This window comes from Glarea lozoyensis (genome assembly GCF_000409485.1).
Source record: "Glarea lozoyensis ATCC 20868 chromosome Unknown GLAREA12, whole genome shotgun sequence".
Taxonomy (NCBI): domain Eukaryota; kingdom Fungi; phylum Ascomycota; class Leotiomycetes; order Helotiales; family Helotiaceae; genus Glarea; species Glarea lozoyensis.
Window position 1 is genome coordinate 1,116,999 of NW_007360986.1, and position 17,537 is coordinate 1,134,535.

The following is a 17,537-nucleotide window of genomic DNA, read 5'->3' on the forward strand; positions in this document are numbered from 1 at the left end:
AGAGATCGGCCAAGGGATGACAGAAGGGACTACTATGGCGGCCAGAATAACCAAGCTCCACCTCCGCCACCAGGAGGCGCTGCACCACCATGGCAACAGAACGGTTCAGGTTATCCAGCTGCTAATGCTGGAGGGTATGGTGGTTATGCTGCTCCAGGTTACAGTGGCGGTGGTTATCCAGCTGCACCCCCTCCCGGCCTCGCTGCCCCCCCTGGTCTAAGCAGTGCTGGTATCAGTGCACTATTGCAACAATTCTCTGGTTCAGCCCCGCCACCACCTCCTCCATCTTCGAGCGCTCCACCTCCTCCACCACCTGGTTCAGCTCCTCCACCTCCTCCTCCCAGTGACCAACCGCCTCCACCGCCTCCTTCGTAAACAAGGTGTTTTCAATGTCAAAGTCATGTTCCTGGACGGATAACGGATGTCTAGGTATTGCCGCAGTGCTACTAACATAGAAGACTTTCGTTGCAGACCCTTACTGATTAATCGGTGCTTGGTATGGCATCCACATTCCTTTTTCCTTAACTTGTATTTTAGAAATTGATTTTGTTACTCCCGAGTACTTCGTCTATCTGTTCCAATCTTAAAGGCTTGCTGCATGATCAGAGCGAGTACTCAACTTAACATGTTCTGTGATTACGCTAGCTACGCCTTTGACGACAATGCACGTGCCACGGCGCTGTTTCTCCTTCTTATACTTGGTCACAAAACACGGAGCGCCGACTTTCTCTTTGCTACATGTCCAGTAATACTTGGCTAATCAAACTAGTTTGCTACGGGGATTTATTCTATAGAAAGTTTTTATTCCAGATTCTCTCAATTTCCAATCAGTATCCACCACAACGCTTGAAAACCTTACTTCTTCCCCTTCTTTGTCTTTTTGGCCACAGGCAAATCCTTAAGCTCACCCCCATCAGCAGGTTTACCTCTTTTGCCTTTCCCTACCCGGCCTTTCAACTCCTCGCTCTTTTCCCCCTTTACACTCGCACCCTCATTCTTCCCGTTCACGACCTCACCCTCACCTCCACCCCCCTTCTTCCTCTTCACCTTCTCCTTCACGTCCTCCTCCTCCCCCTTCAACTCAAGCTTCCCTCCTCTCGCCCTCCCCGACCTTCTCACCCCCTTCCCGCTCTCCTCGACCTCGATTTTCTTCACAATCTTATTCTTCCACCCCTCCTTCTCCCATTCTTCTTGTTGGGCGAGCGCGGGGTCTTTCCGTTTTGGTCCGCGTGGACCTCGCGGTTTGCGGTTCGCTTCGCGGATGCGTTCGCGGCGGGCTTGCCAGGTTTCTTCGGAGCCTATTTTGGAAAGGAGTATTAGTTTCTCGGGTTTGGGATCAGGAGGGGATGGGAAGGGAGGGGAGGAGGAGGGGAGACGCACTTATTCTGAGATCTTCCTGGAGCCGAGAGATTTGATCTTGTAGGTCTGAGATCAGGCTTCTCAAGAGCGTTACTTCCTCGTTATGATCTCTCCCATCTTGCAAACTAGCGATTTCCTTCTCCTTATTCTCGATAGTAGTACGCAGACCAACGATCGTCTTTTCGAGCGATTGGATCGTATTTTGCAGGTCTGAAAGTCTATCGTCTTCGTCGTCTTCTTCGGCTTCTGGGGATGTGTCTGGGACTGGTGGAGATGGGTCGATACTGGTGAGAAGGTCGATTTCCTGTTGAGCTGTACGGAGATCGGCGTTTGCTGTGTCTAGTTGCTGTTTGAGCTCTTCATACTCCACAGCGGTTTGGGCGATAATCCTGTTGAGCTGAGATATCTCATGCTTGTGCTCGAAAGTGCACTCTGCATTCTCCAGCTCCTCTTTCAAAGCATCGATCTGCTCTGTTTGTTCATCGATCTTGAGTTCGTAGTCAACGATCGATTCGGAATTCCTGTCGGCCAGGTCGTCTAATCGTTTCACCTCCACTTTCATGCCTTTGATGTTTTGTCTGAGCTCTTGGATTTCGAGTCGATATGAATTGAACTTTTTCTTGACCACTTCGGTGTGATCGCCTTGGGTTGGATCGACTCCAGCAGAAGCCAATTGCTGTTCTAAAGTTTTGATTCTCTCTCGAAGTTTGTCGGCGTTCTTGATTAGAGCACCAACGGTTTGTAAAACGAGCTTGTTTCCTTCTTGTGAGTCTGTTGCTTGTTTACTGAATCCATCACGAGAGGTAGCATTATCCAGTGTGTCGAGAATTTCAATGATTGCACGAGTGTTGTAATCATTGTCCAAAGACAGCTTGAGATAGTTCTCAGCTTCCAGCACACTCAGCCCTTCTGAAGCGGCTGCTTGGGATTCGCCATTGTTGAGACGTTTTGTAAGGTCTTGAATGACTTTTTGATTATCTGCGAGCTTATTTTCCTGTTCCTGATTCTGTAACCGCAAGAACTGAAGTCTTTGGTCATGAATCAAAGTCACTTCCGCGTCGATAGAATTTCGACGGAATGCACTGCTCGGCGGAAGAGCACCGGGCTGCGCTGCAGACTCGAGAGATGTGAGAACAGTATCTAGTTCGTCAATGAGAACTGAAATTTCTCGACTCCATTCTGGAAGCTTTGCTGCCTCTCGGTCTTTTCGAACGTCGTCTTCGTCCTCCTCGTCATCCGGGTCATAAGGCTTGATCGGGGCGGCAAGTCGACTGTTGATTTTCTCCAGTCGATCTACCGAAGCGCCAACTAACGTCTGAAATGAAGCGATCGTTTCTCGGGCTTCGTCTAGAGTAATATCTTCGTCTTCAGCCATAAGTTTCGCATTCTGCAAATATTGAAGATTCTCCATCTGTGCCTGCGTACGTTGCGCACGCAAATGACGGGCTCGAGTCTGGTAATTCGCAGAACGCTGTCTTTCATGTTCCAGTAGGGTAGCCGTCGCTGCTAAAGCTGCAGTGCGGTGGGCATCGAACTCAAGCAAGTTATCCAGCAGCAATTCGATATTCTCTGGCCCTTCCGCATCTTGGGAGAGTGTCTCTGCAAACCTTTGAATTGCTTGGATGTTCTTCTCCTGGCTCTCGTACGCGTCTTTTGCTGCTGCTACAACTTCTCGTGTTTTATCGTCGTCAGCTTGGAAGTTTTCATATTCGGCTAGCTTGGCCTCAAGCTCTCGGATTCGTTCTGCATCCCCCATTTTGGGAGAAACAATTTCTTAATATCAACACAACACAAGTTCCTGGCCTGAGGTAGTGTTGAAGATTTTTGACTGTTTCCTCGTCGCCCGAACTACTAAACTGCAAGTTCAAGGTTTCAATGCTGGAAAATAAAGTTCTTTTTCAAAAAGAAATGTTGCAATAAACATGCTCGGAAGTGTACGGAGGTGCAATGACAACACGCAAGGTAGTCTTCGATTTCCCTCTCAGCTTTCTTTCAGTCTTTGTGTCTTAGATTAAGCTCATCCAAAAACATACGAAATAAAGTTGTTTGCGGCTTGGGATGAAAAGTCGAGGATTCTTTGTTGATTGTCGTGTTACCAACATCGTTCTCGAGCTTACGACTAGAACAAAGAAAGATTGTGTAAAGAAGACTTTTCAAAACACAACTTCGAGAACTAATTGCTGAATTGATATATTCCTCAAAGCATCCCCTACTGATCCTAACAAACTGCTTCCTCGAGACTGGCACGTACATTCAATGCCATGTCTTTAGTCGCATGGCTATCGAGGAGCTTTACAGGCACGAAACCTGCAAGCAATAGGACGAACATATGTCCAAGAGGTTGATTGATGATTTGTCAGTACATTGTCGTAGATCGGCACATTTGTTTCGAGTAAAGGGAAAAAGACACCGTCCGAGTATTGACATTCAAATATTGGAAATATTGAAGAATGCGATGGGAAAGAAGGCTCAAGGAAATCTGTTATCGCCCATGTAGCTCGAACCATACGATGAGTAAACTCAGAAACCGGACCGTTGATTGTAGAGCAAGCGACAGAGCCTATGATGTTAATGTCGCGTATAGGAGCCTTGTGGTTGAGAAAGAATGTCCTTGGCAACCCTGCTTCTCGTCTCGTGGACAGTGCCTTATACTATAAATATAATCGTACAGCAGGATACTAGATTATAATTATGTAAATTATTTTATGACGCTAATTCTTGTCAATTGCAGTATAACCTTAAAAACGTCAATTCGTTAATCGATTCAAACGGGGCCAAGCCATAGATTTTACGATCTCAAAGCACAGCATGGAACTCACACTCAATACCCCCCTCGCTACATTCACGATTCTACCAGCTTCCTGGAAGCTATCACACGCTCGTTTTAGTAAAATGAAATTTTCCTCGGTCTGGGTCTCAGTCGATAAATTGGTATCCATCTGACTCGACGGTGCAGTTATAAGTGCGAATCTTGTTTTATACAGAGAAAAGAAATCTTGCACAAGGGCGACGTAATAGGCAAAAGGGGTTCATGTCTTCATAAGAGGTTAGTATTGAAAAGATCAACCCTTGCTGGTGAGAAACCTACTTACGGTCTGTCTCGGACTTGCTGGGCAGCGCGAAGACTACGATAACCCCCAATCAGGGTCACAAGCACGATCGATCGTGACAAATGGAAGCTTGCTCAAGACAGGCATTTCAAGATATTATCACTCTCTCGTGTGAAAACGGGCTGGATTGATTCCAAACATCTTCTTCGAGATATATCGGATTTCCTTGTACCTGGTAAGCAATTCCAATTATTCGATGACCTTCACCCCAGATATACGCTGACGGGTTCATCCTTGGAAATAGCCACGATATAGACGACTCATATCAGATCTTGGACGCCTACATGAGATGTCTCGATCAAGGAAACAACCGGTTGAAGTTGAACTCAGATATCGGGGTATTCTAGGCTCTTGATACAGTTTATTTGACGAAAAGAGCTTCGTGGAAAGGGGTGAGTACCTAATAGCATATAGTGACAAACCGCCGGGTCCTGAATAGTGGTTGGGATTTCGAGTAAGGCCCATTACAGAACAGTGACCAAATTTGAAATCAATGTTTTGGTAGCATTTCTATAGCTGTCAATAGCTTGCTGCCTAGACTGACATATGACCAAAACTAAATACTGTACATACGATTGTGGACTTTGAGAGTTCTCTGGGTCATCTGAACACTATCACCACATGATGCAATACGTCATGATAATACTGTAGGTTCTGTGTTTTAAATCATATAGTCTTTGCTATTCTGGTTCAGAAAAGCCCGATGCTTGTTTGTTAATCCCCCGAGCCCATAAAGGCATTTCGGAGGCACTGCAGCCCCCTCACCACAGTGTAACGTTATGATGCGTGTTGCAACCACAATCAAAACAGACATGATCTACCACATTTAATGAACGCATTCGAGGACAAGCTTCTTGGATCTCTTTTGAATACAACGGTTACATCGAAAAGTAAGCTAAAGCGGAGTTCGACTTGGTTTCAGTTCTGGTAACTTCGTTGCAGAAGTTGAATTACTGCATGCCTGATGATCACTTCCTGATCAAACCCGCAAGAGTCGGACATCCGATTTTGTAAAGGCAGTTTTGGATTTGCTCTCTTTCACTTTTTGGAGATGTTACTGATGGAATACTAATAAAAGCCATCGTCGCATCAAGTAAGTCTGGTTTTTTTCGTACACAGTAAAATTATTTTTAAAATTTCCATGATGCCTCACATTTCTACGCCGCTGGGTTCAACTGCATTGGCCGCGTGTGCAAATATTCGCTCGGCAGTGCAAGCAGATGTCTATTCCCTACCTGCGGCTATTTTGAGCCCAGAATATCTCTACGCCAAAACTCACTATTGGTCCGCCGCCAACGCAGATAGAACCCCGGCATGCGTCGTCTTTCCCACCACTGCAAAAGAAGTCTCGGAAATTGTTCAGGTTTTGCTTGGGTTCCCAGATGTCCCGTTTGCGATTAAATCCGGAGGACATAACTCCAACACGGGATTTGCAAGTACGGACGGAGGGGTACTAATCTCGTTCAAGAATTGGAACACCACAACCCTCTCTGACGATGGAGAAGTAGCCAATGTTCCTCCTGGAGCACGGTGGGTGAAAGTGATGACTGATTTAGAACCACATGGGAAAGCTGTCGTCGGAGGTCGCATTGGTACGATTCGTGACAAGGAGAGCTCAGATTCAACTAACTGAGCGTTATAGGTGATGTTGGAGTGGGATTGCTTCTTGGCGGAGGTCTTAGTTTCCTAAGTACATCCTACGGGATGGCTGCAGATACAGTTGTGGAATACGAAGTTGTACTTGCCAATGCTACAATTATCAATGCCAATGCCAAAAACAATTCGGACATTTTCTGGGCGCTGAAAGGGGGTGGAAATCAGTTCGGTTAGCTAGAAGACCCCCAATCGTAGCATTTCACTGACCTTTACAGGGATCGTCACTAAATACACTATGAAAGCAATCACACTTGGACAGGTATGCTTGAAGATTTCATTTTTTGCTGGTTACGCTAATATCAACAGGTTTGGGGAGGGGTGAGAATATATTCAGCTATTTATGCGAAGCAATTGCTTGAAGCAACCCAACACTGGACCGAAAACTTCAACGATCCCAAAGGCAGCATCATTGTGACCGGGGACATCGCAGCCGATAGTGTCGTCGACATCTTTGTTGTTTTTCTGTTCTACGCTGAACCTTCTCCTCCAGTTGGAGTCTTTGACAAATTTAATTCTATACCATGGATAAGTGACACAACGAGAACGCAATCGTTCAGTTCTTTGGTGAGCCCAAAATCCCCAAGATCTGTTTCTTTTCAACCCCTACTTATCCCGTATTAGCTTGATGGAAACAGCCAATTGTCAAGTATCTACGGCCTCCGCTGGTTTGTTCGTGTAGGTGACCCTCTATCGAGTAAGCATTCCACTAGACTAACATTTCAAGGGGGCTACGGTTCCGAATCTACCAGGACAAAACGGCACAGACCTATACATCTCAGCCTACAACCTTTTCAAAAGTTATCTTACGAACCAAGGTCTCGAAAGACTAAACCAACTAGGTTTCGTCTTCAGCTTGGCTTTTCAACCATTCCCCTACGTTATCCCAGCCGCTGGTCTTATCCAAAACCCAGGAGGCACCCCCATGAATTTAGATGCTGCCAATGGAGACAAGATGTTATTACAGTATTCGATTTCCTGGCCTACAAACATCAGCGACGCGAAAGCGCTTGAGATTATATCCGCACAAACCCCGCTTCTGGAAACACTCCTGGACACGGAGTTTGCAGGGCAGAAAAGCAGTCATTACGTCGAAGGGAGCGACAACACTGACGATGGTAATTCGTGGGTGTTCTTTAATGATGCTATGTATGACCAAAATCCGTTACAGAGCTACGGCGGGGATAGTTACAATAGGCTAAAGGTAATCCAGAGGAGGGCTGATCCGCTGGGATTCTTTCCTAGTAGAACAGGGGGATTTAAGTATATATAAGACAATAGGTAAACTTAACAATTTAGTATTTATAGATAGAGATAGCGAAGAGAAGATAGTAGGGACCTTTTCCCTTAGAGCTTCCTAGACCTATTACTATAGATAGAATAAATAGAGAAAGTATATAGGTCTACTAAGGAAACTAAAACACGTTTCTTACTAGCTAGCTAGCTAAATATACTTAATTTACTATTTATAGATCGTCTATCTCTTAATTTAGAACATATTTAGAGTAATAATTATATTCTTATAGAAATGCTTTTCTTTTTCCTTTTAGATTTAATTATCATTTCCTTTTTATACTAACTACAGTAGTACGGCCCGCACGGGTAGAATTACTAATAGTTAAATAACTATTCTAACCTAATCTTTATCCTAGATTGAAACCAAACTTAGTCGTTTATCGGAAGAGTAGTATTAGCTCTCAAATCCGCACTCGAGCTTCCCACGTATATAATAAAGTCACCAGGCTCAACTACGTATTTCATCTTAATATTCCAAAGCCCCAAGTCTGTAACCGCAAGAGTAATTTGCACCGTTTTCGTTGCACCCGCTGCGATAACGACTTTTGCGAATCCTTTCAGCTGGATGTTGGGTACGACTACACTTGCAATCACGTCTCGGACATACAATTGGACAACTTCGGTACCGTCGCGAGTTGAGTTGTTGGTGACTTGGACAGAAACAATGACTGTATCGGCGACTGTGGCATTGGCTTTTGACAGTGTGATATTAGAGTACGTGAAGGTGGAGTATGATTTGCCGTAGCCAAATTCATACAATGGATTGGGGTCGTTTAGGACGTAAGAGTGTCCGAAGGCGATGGTTCCATTGTCGTACTCTTTTCCCACGTCAGGAGAGCCATCCACACGACCAGAATTCAGGTAATCGTAGTAAATTGGTGTAGTGCCGACATCGTAAGGAATCCCAACGGACAGCTTTCCACTTGGATTGACAGCGCCGAAGAGGACATCAGCTAGTGCGTTGCCACCCTCTTCAGATGGATAGAATTGTTGTAGGAGAGCCGACGCGCTTGAAGATATCCAAGCCTCTGTGACGGGTTTTCCAGAGGAAAACACAACTACCGTTGGCTTTCCTGTGTCTATTATTGCCTTGACGAGATGTGGCATGGCGCCAACAAGGTTCAACGAGGCGACGTCAACATGCTCTCCAGTCGTGGCGTTTAAGCCTTGCCAAAGCTCGAACTGATCGCGCTAATAGAATAGTGAGTTGGACATCTTAACAACCAAAGGCCATGTTACTTACAGACCAAGTTCCGACTACAACAACAGCAACGTCAGCAGCAGAAGCCGCGGCTACAGCTTCTGGAAACCCAGACTCGTCGTTTGACCAACGCTCGCAGCCTTTAGCGTATGTTACAACTGTGATAATCAGCATCTAGTGTAGTATTTGGTGTGGGAGTCCCCTACTTCCTTTACTTGCCGCCTTGATTCCATCAAGAGGGGTCACCCCACGCGCAGAGCTGTTCTTGACAACATAGTCTCCGTACTACCTTGGATTAGTCGAATACCTGGACTATAGAAACCAAACTTACATTCATGAAGCCATGTGCCATTGGCCCAATCACAGCTATGTTCGCTGTTTCCGACAATGGAAGTGTCTCTTTGTGGTTCTCAAGAAGCACAATTGATTCAGCATCGAGTTGACGAGCCAGGGCAATATTTTCTGGCGTGTGAATGAGGCTTGAAGTCGTTTGGTTAGAGGCTATTCCCGCATAAGGATTTTCGAATATGCCTAGGGCAAATTTGGCGCGGAGTAATCGCGAAACAGCAGTGTCAACGACGTCTGAACTTAGCTTTCCGGCCTTGACGAGCTCTGGTATTTTTTCGAAGTTGTAGGAGCCTCCACCCATTTCCACGTCATTGCCTGATGGTAGAGCCTTATTTTGCCATTAAAACATGGCCATGTCAGTAACATGGTGAAAACTTACATATTGTGTCACGGCCTCTTTGTCTATGGGCTTCGCTCGGCACATCTTAAAAGAACCACACAATCGATCGGTCCCTCCTGCATCACTGGTAACCCAATACCTGAAGTAAAATTAGTACGCTCTTCAAGAATTTGTGGTGGCTTTCCCGTACTCATAGCCCCATTCTTCTCTCAATATCTCAGTCAAAATATGATGATTTGCAACAAGAGGTACTCCATCGTAGGATGAATATGCCGACATGATCGCATATGCTCCTGCACCCATGATCTGCCGTTTATATGAAGGCAAGTAGGTTGTACGAAGTTCTCGTTCTCCGCCATGGACGGGACCAGTGTTGAGCCCTTGCTCCGGGACACCAAATGCAGCAAAATGCTTCACCATAGCGCTCACATTTCCTGCCTGCATGCCTTTGATGTAACTATAACCTATTTCGCCAGCAAGGTATCCGTCTTCTCCGAAAGTCTCCTCGACTCGACCATACCGAAGCTCTCGGGCAAGATCTCCCAATGGACCAAAGATCTGGTTGACGCCCAGAGCTAGTGATTCTTGAGCAATCGCAGCACCCATCCTTTCAATCAAGTCTGTATTCCAAGAACAGGCGTGGGCTATCGGGGAATTGAAGATTGTTGCATTTCCAATTAGAAACCCATGGATGCCTTCGCTTTGCACGAAGGCGGGGATTCCTAGTCTTGTATTCTGCATCAAATAATCTTGTGCTCTTCTCACACCATCTGCAATCCATTGCTGGGGAACCGGATACCCAACGTAGAATTGGCCTGCTCGCTTTTCCATATTCCACGCCAACCCCGAGGCATTGAATGTATTGTCTGTAGTGTTGATCCAGTTTGAGATATCCCCTTGAATCAATTGAGCTGTTTTCTCTTCTATTGTCATCCGGGATAGCAGATCGTTAACCCGGGCGTCCACGCTCGCTTGAGGATTCTTGTAAACTGGTGCAGAATCATTGCTAGCTGCTTGCGTGACCCCAACCACAAGGGCGGTCACGAACAGAAGAATGCATCTCATCTTGTAGATAAGAATGAGGTAGGAAGTGAGAGTCGAGGCTACTTTGAATACCGATTTCCATAAGTGGCTCGACTGAGCACGACCTGCCACTCACCTCTTATAGACTGGAATCTCCTCATATTGAAGAGACCAAACTCAGATCCCCTCCGGGAAACGTTCAATCATTTCGGAAAATCATGCTAGGAATTAGCAATGGCTAAATGTGAAAGATCCACTAGATGCAAGGTGTAAATAGTGGATAAGTAGGACGGAAAATTTAAGTCCGTTTATAACAGAGCTACTCGTACTGCTTTATTATATCAAACGAGGGGACTATGACGACGTTACCCCTCGTCGGAACCACGTATCTAAGTAATCACAGGGAAGATCTCCGAGCGAGCAAGAGTTTCCAAGACTACATTAGCTCGAACGGTCAACTAAATCCTAGCCCTCTGATTGGCCCAGAAAGTTCCGCCTCGGTATTATAATCGAAAGTATAACCTTAAATTCACGTTATATTATACTTTATTATAAGGTAATTCAGAATATAATGAGGTTTAAGGGGTAAAGAAGAGCACATCGTCTAGCAGCATAATTTTTATGGCCATAAAAGTCGTTCGCTCCCATACAAAATTATTCTGTCGCCTGAGCGGTGTGACCTTCTTTACCCCCTACACCTCCGTATCCCTATCGTGCAGACAGGACCCCCAGGTAGAATATCTCCATCTGAATAATTAAAAAAGCTATTCAAACTATAATCCTCTTTGAGACCATCATCAGACTCTCCACCCCATCATGTCCCACCCAACCCCCCAAACAGGCCTCGACCATTTCCAGCGTCTCAACCCATCAATCTACTACCACTCACCCCCGCAACCCCGCAATCCCTCGCGCACTTCCCCTTCTCTAATCATCCTCCTAGGCTGGATGAACGCGCCCCCAAAACACCTCTCCAAATACGTCTCCGTCTACACAAAACAGCATCCCTCAGCGCGCATCGTCGTCGTCACAACCAGCACCTCCGACATCCTCTTCCGGTCCAAAGCCGCAAACCTCGTGCGTCTGGGCCCGGTGCTAGAGATGTTGTATTCCATCTCGAATGAGAGCGTGTTGCTTCATTTGTTTTCCAACGGCGGAGGATTGACGGCTACTGTGCTCGCGAAGGAGTATGTGCGAAAGACGGGTCACCCGATGCCTTTGATGGCGATGGTTCTTGATTCTTCGCCCGGTCGACCGAGTGTGAGGGCTACGCGGAGGGCGTTTGCTGTTGCGCTGCCTAAAAATCTCGTACTTCAACTCATCGGGAACTTGTTATTCACGTTAATCTTCATGATCATGAAACTAGGCAATTATCTTGGGGTGACGGAGAATGTGATACAGGGCGTGAGAGATTGTTTGAATGATAGTAGGTATTTTGGGCTTGATGTGCCTCGACTGTATGTGTTTAGTGAGGCGGATAGGATGGTTGAGGCGCGGGATGTGGAGAATCATGCTGTTGAGGCAAAGGGAAAGGGGTATGAGGTTCTGAGGGAGAGATTTGGGATGAGTGGACATGCTGCGCATATGATTGAGGATCCGGAGAGGTATTGGGGTGCTGTTGGGAGGTTGTGGGATTCTGTTAAGTAATGTGATTTGAACTGTGAGATTTTACTGAGCTATGATTGTGATTTTGTTCGTAAGGATATCTAAAGGTTACATTTGAACTGTACGATAGGGTATATACGAGCCCAGCATCCCGATAACATATTACTTCCCAACCTCAACCATCATATCCAGTCTCCCATCCCATCCCCTATCCTCATCCACCTCACCTCTAACTTCAAACCCAACCCCACAAACACTTTCCCTCCTCAATTGAAACGTCTCATACACCCCTAACCATTTTGCTCGGTCTCTACAGTCCGTAGCACCAAATCCGTCTCTTTCTCTGCATATCGGCATATTGCTATTCATAATCCCCTGTTTGGCCTTTATCCAAGGCTTTGGAACACTATCATCGAATTGCAACACTTTTGCCTCATCCATTATCCGCTCCGGGTCCCATGTATCTGAACTATTACGAGTGGTGAGGTATGTAGTATGCGTGTGTTGGCGAAATTCGGAAGTGGGGAAGTGATATGGCCGCTGAGGGATTCGGAGGGGTTTGCGGGAGGTTAGGGATGATAATATGTCCATATCGTTTCCATCACTGCCTTTTTCTTTTATTTCATTCTTGACTGCTTCAAAAAGCTTCTCGTTGGGTTCCACCAAAAGAAGTTGGGAGGAGTATGTCCAAGAGGTGGGTTCCGTCCCAGGGCGATAAATATATGGCATCGCGATCGGCGCGGAGGGGAATAAGAATAATTCATCAAGATTATTTAGAACCGTTGAATCCGGAGAAATAACCAACACGCGATCCCATTCAACAAGACCAAATGCCAGAAGCTTCGTGTACGATCCCACCCATTGCGAGCGTTCCGGGTGATTTGCGCCCAGCACATCGAGAGCAGTAAGCTTCACAAAGTACGCCCTCTTCGCCGTCCGTAAAAGTCGTGCCCTTGCCGTCAACTCGTCCGGTTTACTCGGAGTCGTATCCTTCTCATCCAGATCCCAATCCGCAGGGTAGAACATCATGCGCTGCAATCAGTTAGCTATGCGCCCTTATCTCCACCAGCGGGATGCGACAAACCTGCGCGCGACTGCCAATCTCCTCGATTTCACTCCAGACGATCAGCGCATTGCACAGCTCCTCCTCGGTCGTCACATATTGGACATAGTAAAGCTTAAACCAATCCACTTTTGCCGTGTCGACCGAAATGGCGAGCGTCTTGTATTTCTCCGCGTTGTCGTCGTCGTGGTTATGCCGGATGACCCAGCGGATCGCGAGGAATGCGCAGAAGCATATTGTCAGGAGCTGGATTGTGGACGATGAGGTGATTCTCTTGAAGCGTCGAATGAAGTATCTAGAGCTCGACATGCTCGAGAGGAGGATGGCGAAGACATGTCTGAGTGAGAAGCTGGATTGGGAAATGCGGATGTTCCTGAAGGGGGCACAAACTGCCAATAATCTTGGAAGCGCTGCGCTGAACCCTGTTAGAACTAAGTGTGGGGTATTAAGGTTAAGCTTCTGGAGCATCTGGAACATCTGGACCAAATTGACGGGTTTCCACGGAATTTTAATTATTTTTCAAGACTAACATTTTATACAAACGGACGCACCGCACTATAATCAATGCTCGTGCCCATCTAGATGTCGCTCATCTACCATAACCTATACACAAGCTGCCGAGGGTATTTATGAAGAGTCGAAACGCCGAATCATGCATTGTCCCCAATTTCTTCCCGCTCAAAAATGCCTTCCTATAGACGCCACATTTCCAAATACCATTATCATCGTTCATATTCATCCGACGACCTGCTGGCAGCTGATGACGGCGCACCTATGAGCCACCCAACCCCAGAAGCAAGACCTCCTACAGCCACACTCTTCAGCTGGTCTCTTTTGCGCATACCAGTTTTGGGCGTGCCAGTCTCATCTCTTGATCCGTCAAGACTGCCGCGCGATTCGGTACCGGAGGTCGGTGAAGTTGCTGTACTTCCTCGCAACATGGATAACGCAGAAAACCCGTTCTGAGCGCGAGCCATACTGGCCCGCGAAAGGTCGAAGAGAGACATAGGAGCCTCCTCCGCGGCACGGGTCTTGGTCAAATCCGAGGTATTTCTTGCTGGTGTCGAGCCAAAGCCACCAGGCATTTCGTGTTCATCGGTTTGGTGGTCACCTCGCGCGTCCCAGGCTTCTGCCTCCTCTGTCTCTTGTTGTGCAGCCGCAACGAGCTCCTCTTCGCAACGTCGAAAGACGTTCAGTATCTCGCCAAGGGTGGATTTCGGGGCAAGACGTAATGCCTGGGAAAGACATTCCAGCCTCTGCTCCAAGTGGCGAACCTCCGATCCGCTTTTACCGTTACTCTGGTCTGTTCTGCGATACTTTCCAGCTTGCAGCGCCGCTCGCCATGACCAGTCATCAATGGGTCTGGGAGGAGCCTCCGCACATAATCCGTCCATCTGCTTTTCAACAGCTGGCGTACGTGACTGCGCCGGGCCAGCCACTCGATTGAGGCGCGTTATGACATACGAATAAGCCGTTTCAAAGTCGTCCTCAACGCAAGCCGCGTCAATACACATACTGACAATCCGTTTCTCTGCAATGCTTTCCTGTTCCTGAAGCTCCTCTTCATTCGCTCCAGCTTTGCTACCATTGACATCCCTAGCAGTCAGGCCAGCTCTCACCATGCCTTTACCGATACTGAGCAGATCAACGATTTTCAGATAGCTCTTTGGGTTCTGATCAAGCACCTTGCCAATAATAGATATCGGGTCACCATGCACTCGTAACGTAACAGGTTGGAACGGTTCTCCTTGTCTAAACACTAATCGATATTTCCCGAGCTCATGGGTGACATCAATTAGATTCACGAGCTGTTTTCTAGGAAGTGAATCTAGTAGCGCATCTGGGAAAGCTTGAAGGCTAGAGTCGAATCAGTAATTTTCTTGTCAAATATATCAGTAGATAGAGTCATACGTGTCCTGTGCCTTTTTAAGTCCACCCCGAGTTTTGTTGGCATTTGTCGCATTATCATAAGCATTCATTGCTGCTGCAATTATCGTCCCGATTAAGGTATTCTTTGACAGGGGCGGGTCCGCTGGAGGATCATAAATCGATCGAGCGAGTGTATATTCTTGCAGACGTTAGCTGTGAAGTGGCTGTGAGCAAGGGATACTCACGAGTGTTGGACAAAAAGACTTTCAGGAGCTCGGTCTCGACGTATTCAGTCGAAAGTGCGCCAAATATACCTTTACTAGTTGTACTGGTCGTGCCTTCCGATAATTCTTCACACCCCCAGCTTCGCAGCCACAGAACCTCGTTTCTCAGCCTTATCCAATACTTTTCGTCGCCTTTTGGGCCATTGCGAACACTGGAAATCAACTTATTAAACTCGCTTTTTTGATCGCGCTCATCTTGCAACAGAAAAAATTCCGCCGCTCTCTTGACTGGGAATCCGGAGCCAGCTCTTGTACATAAATATGTTGAAACCAGTAGAGCATGTAACAGTCTTACGGAAGATTTCCCTGGGGCTGTCAAAACGTTCGCCTCGCTCAAATAATCATTTCGGAGGTATTTGGCATTTCCTGGGGAAGTCACCACCTCATCCATGTCTGTCACAGGAGAGAGTAATGAGGCCGCAGCTTGTAATGTCGTAATTCGGTCAAGGTCCAATAGGTTGGTAAGGCGGATTAAAATCCGCTGAATCCCATTTAAACAATCCTCGGAGTCTCCAGGGACTAAATACGCAGAGGCAGTAGCTGCTCGAGCGTATCGTCGCTCGAGGTATTGCTGCTCATTCTCATCAAGCCACATGGAACCGTCCCCGTAGTCTCCAAGATCGATATCTCCTGGCCCATCCCATTTCTCAATAGCCTCTACAGCGTTTTCCCATGAGCTACTGGCCTCCGTAATAATCCAATTGAACACATCTTCCCACCCTATACACCTCTCGCTGACAGCAGGTACGTCGTTCAAAGCGGTAACATTCTGCAAGAGGGTTTGGGATGCCCTCCTTGTTTTCCTACGCTTCCATTGTGAGTCCCCGTACATATATGGACCGACTAAACCTCGGATATCTCGTCCTACAAGTGCTCCTTTGTCCTCACTCGTCCGTGATAGAAGCAATTTAATGCAGGACTCGTGGTCAAGCGATTCGAAATTGGGAAGTGTAGTGGTAATTGAATTGTCTGGATAGAACTCGTAGTTGAACCGCACAAGCGGCAAAATAGTAGAGATCATCCATGTTCGTAGAAAGGTAGATTGGTGAAGAAAGGGACTCAGGAGCTCAGGCAGCTGATCGATCATACCAGTACTTTCGTCAACTGCCAATGATCGCAGAAGGAGAAATCGAACGAGAAGGTCTGTGGGCTCTTCTGAATCTTCGTAGGGCCATGACAGCGAACGTAAATGTAGCTTCCGAGCTTTCTTCTTCGCATCCTCGTCGCCAACCTGATCGAGCTGATATTTCTTGATATCGAAGTCCGCCTCGTCCACCAAGTTTCCTTCACCTATCCTCTGTAAAAATGGAACATATTTGGCTGATGGAAGTGTTTCGGGAAGATAGCTTAGTAGGATCCGTAGAACGAGCTCGAGGTGGAGTGTCCTCTGGTTTCTGGAAACCAGACTTTCGAGATACGAGAGCTCTGTGGAGGTGGCTAGCTGAACAGCCAGCAGAATTATTTTGGCTGGGGATACCTCCGGCCTTGCCATACTTTATGCTCGTCGCAAAGGAACAAAACCAGAGGTGTAATTCCTGTTTCGTGGCATAGCTGGTGACGGTTGTATAACTGGGAACCAGATGTTGTGGCCTGATTCGGTCCAGGCCGCAACACAGCACTAGCTTCGCGACCGTCAAGCTCCGACTTCATGCCTCCGATTACAACAAGAAACACATACCAACCGAACGCACACGATGTCGTCTGGTTATGGTCTCACTGGAGGTAAGTTAATTTACGTCTAAGGTTCTTGGGATGGAGTTTGGAGCAATTTTTGTAATTCAATGGCTAACAATTCGTCTTTAGGCCCCTCACGATGCTTCCCCTTCTGGCAGGAGGTTCTAGCTTGCTACGTCGTTAACACCAATACCGAGGATGATACCGGAAAGAAGAAGTGCAAGCCAGTGTTGGAAGATTACTATGAGTGTCTACACCACAAGAAAGAGGTTGGTGCCGCCTTAGTTTGCGGGGCATAAGTCCCTCACGTCCTCCGATCCTGTGGCTGATATATCGATTTTACATAGGCTTCCAGAGTTCTATCGCTACAAACTGCATACCGGAAAGCCGAAACCGCATTACCTCGAGACAGCGTGCCACCCGCGGGAGCTATTAGGAATTTGGGTCTGTTGGGGAAGGAGGAAGATAGCAAAGCAGTCATAGGGAGTTTGGGAAAGCGATAGTGGGAATGGGAGGTTTGTAAATAAGAAAGAAAGGTCCATAACAAAAGGTGCATTTACTATATGATTTCGGTGACAAGTCGGCTAGCCTCTTTGCCGTTGTGTTGAGAGATATGCAACACAGCGACATATGCGGCGAATATTGACTAGGGCGAGAATGCACCCTACTTCGCGACGAATTGACAGACTAGTTTCAAATTCTGAGAGCCAGG

General features: G+C 46.9%; 7 protein-coding genes across 7 annotated transcripts; 3 read left to right on the forward strand and 4 right to left on the reverse strand.

Annotated features, from left to right (window-relative positions):
• Window positions 1-855: 855 nt before the first annotated feature.
• On the reverse strand, window positions 856-3,115 carry GLAREA_10797 (uncharacterized protein; the record flags this gene model as incomplete). Its single annotated transcript, XM_008079897.1, has 2 exons — window positions 856-1,298; window positions 1,381-3,115. The coding sequence occupies 2 exons, from the start codon at window positions 3,113-3,115 to the stop codon at window positions 856-858; spliced, it is 2,178 nt and encodes a 725-aa protein (XP_008078088.1).
• A 2,498-nt stretch (window positions 3,116-5,613) lies between these two features.
• On the forward strand, window positions 5,614-7,395 carry GLAREA_10798 (FAD-binding protein; the record flags this gene model as incomplete). The annotated part of the gene is made up of 6 exons (XM_008079898.1): window positions 5,614-6,061; window positions 6,112-6,294; window positions 6,341-6,384; window positions 6,432-6,689; window positions 6,747-6,800; window positions 6,850-7,395. 6 exons carry the CDS (start codon window positions 5,614-5,616, stop codon window positions 7,393-7,395), a joined length of 1,533 nt encoding a protein of 510 aa, XP_008078089.1.
• A 392-nt stretch (window positions 7,396-7,787) lies between these two features.
• GLAREA_10799 ((Trans)glycosidase) lies at window positions 7,788-10,372 on the reverse strand (the record flags this gene model as incomplete). The annotated part of the gene is made up of 6 exons (XM_008079899.1): window positions 7,788-8,609; window positions 8,662-8,777; window positions 8,826-8,904; window positions 8,951-9,295; window positions 9,347-9,446; window positions 9,498-10,372. 6 exons carry the CDS (start codon window positions 10,370-10,372, stop codon window positions 7,788-7,790), a joined length of 2,337 nt encoding a protein of 778 aa, XP_008078090.1.
• A 774-nt stretch (window positions 10,373-11,146) lies between these two features.
• Window positions 11,147-11,977, forward strand: GLAREA_10800 (indole-diterpene biosynthesis protein PaxU; the record flags this gene model as incomplete). The annotated part of the gene is made up of 1 exon (XM_008079900.1): window positions 11,147-11,977. The coding sequence occupies one exon, from the start codon at window positions 11,147-11,149 to the stop codon at window positions 11,975-11,977; it is 831 nt and encodes a 276-aa protein (XP_008078091.1).
• A 120-nt stretch (window positions 11,978-12,097) lies between these two features.
• Window positions 12,098-13,307, reverse strand: GLAREA_10801 (Nucleotide-diphospho-sugar transferase; the record flags this gene model as incomplete). Its single annotated transcript, XM_008079901.1, has 2 exons — window positions 12,098-12,967; window positions 13,020-13,307. 2 exons carry the CDS (start codon window positions 13,305-13,307, stop codon window positions 12,098-12,100), a joined length of 1,158 nt encoding a protein of 385 aa, XP_008078092.1.
• Window positions 13,308-13,720: 413 nt separating this feature from the next.
• On the reverse strand, window positions 13,721-16,643 carry GLAREA_10802 (uncharacterized protein; the record flags this gene model as incomplete). Its single annotated transcript, XM_008079902.1, has 3 exons — window positions 13,721-14,855; window positions 14,910-15,066; window positions 15,113-16,643. 3 exons carry the CDS (start codon window positions 16,641-16,643, stop codon window positions 13,721-13,723), a joined length of 2,823 nt encoding a protein of 940 aa, XP_008078093.1.
• A 202-nt stretch (window positions 16,644-16,845) lies between these two features.
• Window positions 16,846-17,328, forward strand: GLAREA_10803 (uncharacterized protein; the record flags this gene model as incomplete). The annotated part of the gene is made up of 3 exons (XM_008079903.1): window positions 16,846-16,873; window positions 16,955-17,094; window positions 17,173-17,328. 3 exons carry the CDS (start codon window positions 16,846-16,848, stop codon window positions 17,326-17,328), a joined length of 324 nt encoding a protein of 107 aa, XP_008078094.1.
• Between the last annotated feature and the right edge of the window lie 209 nt (window positions 17,329-17,537).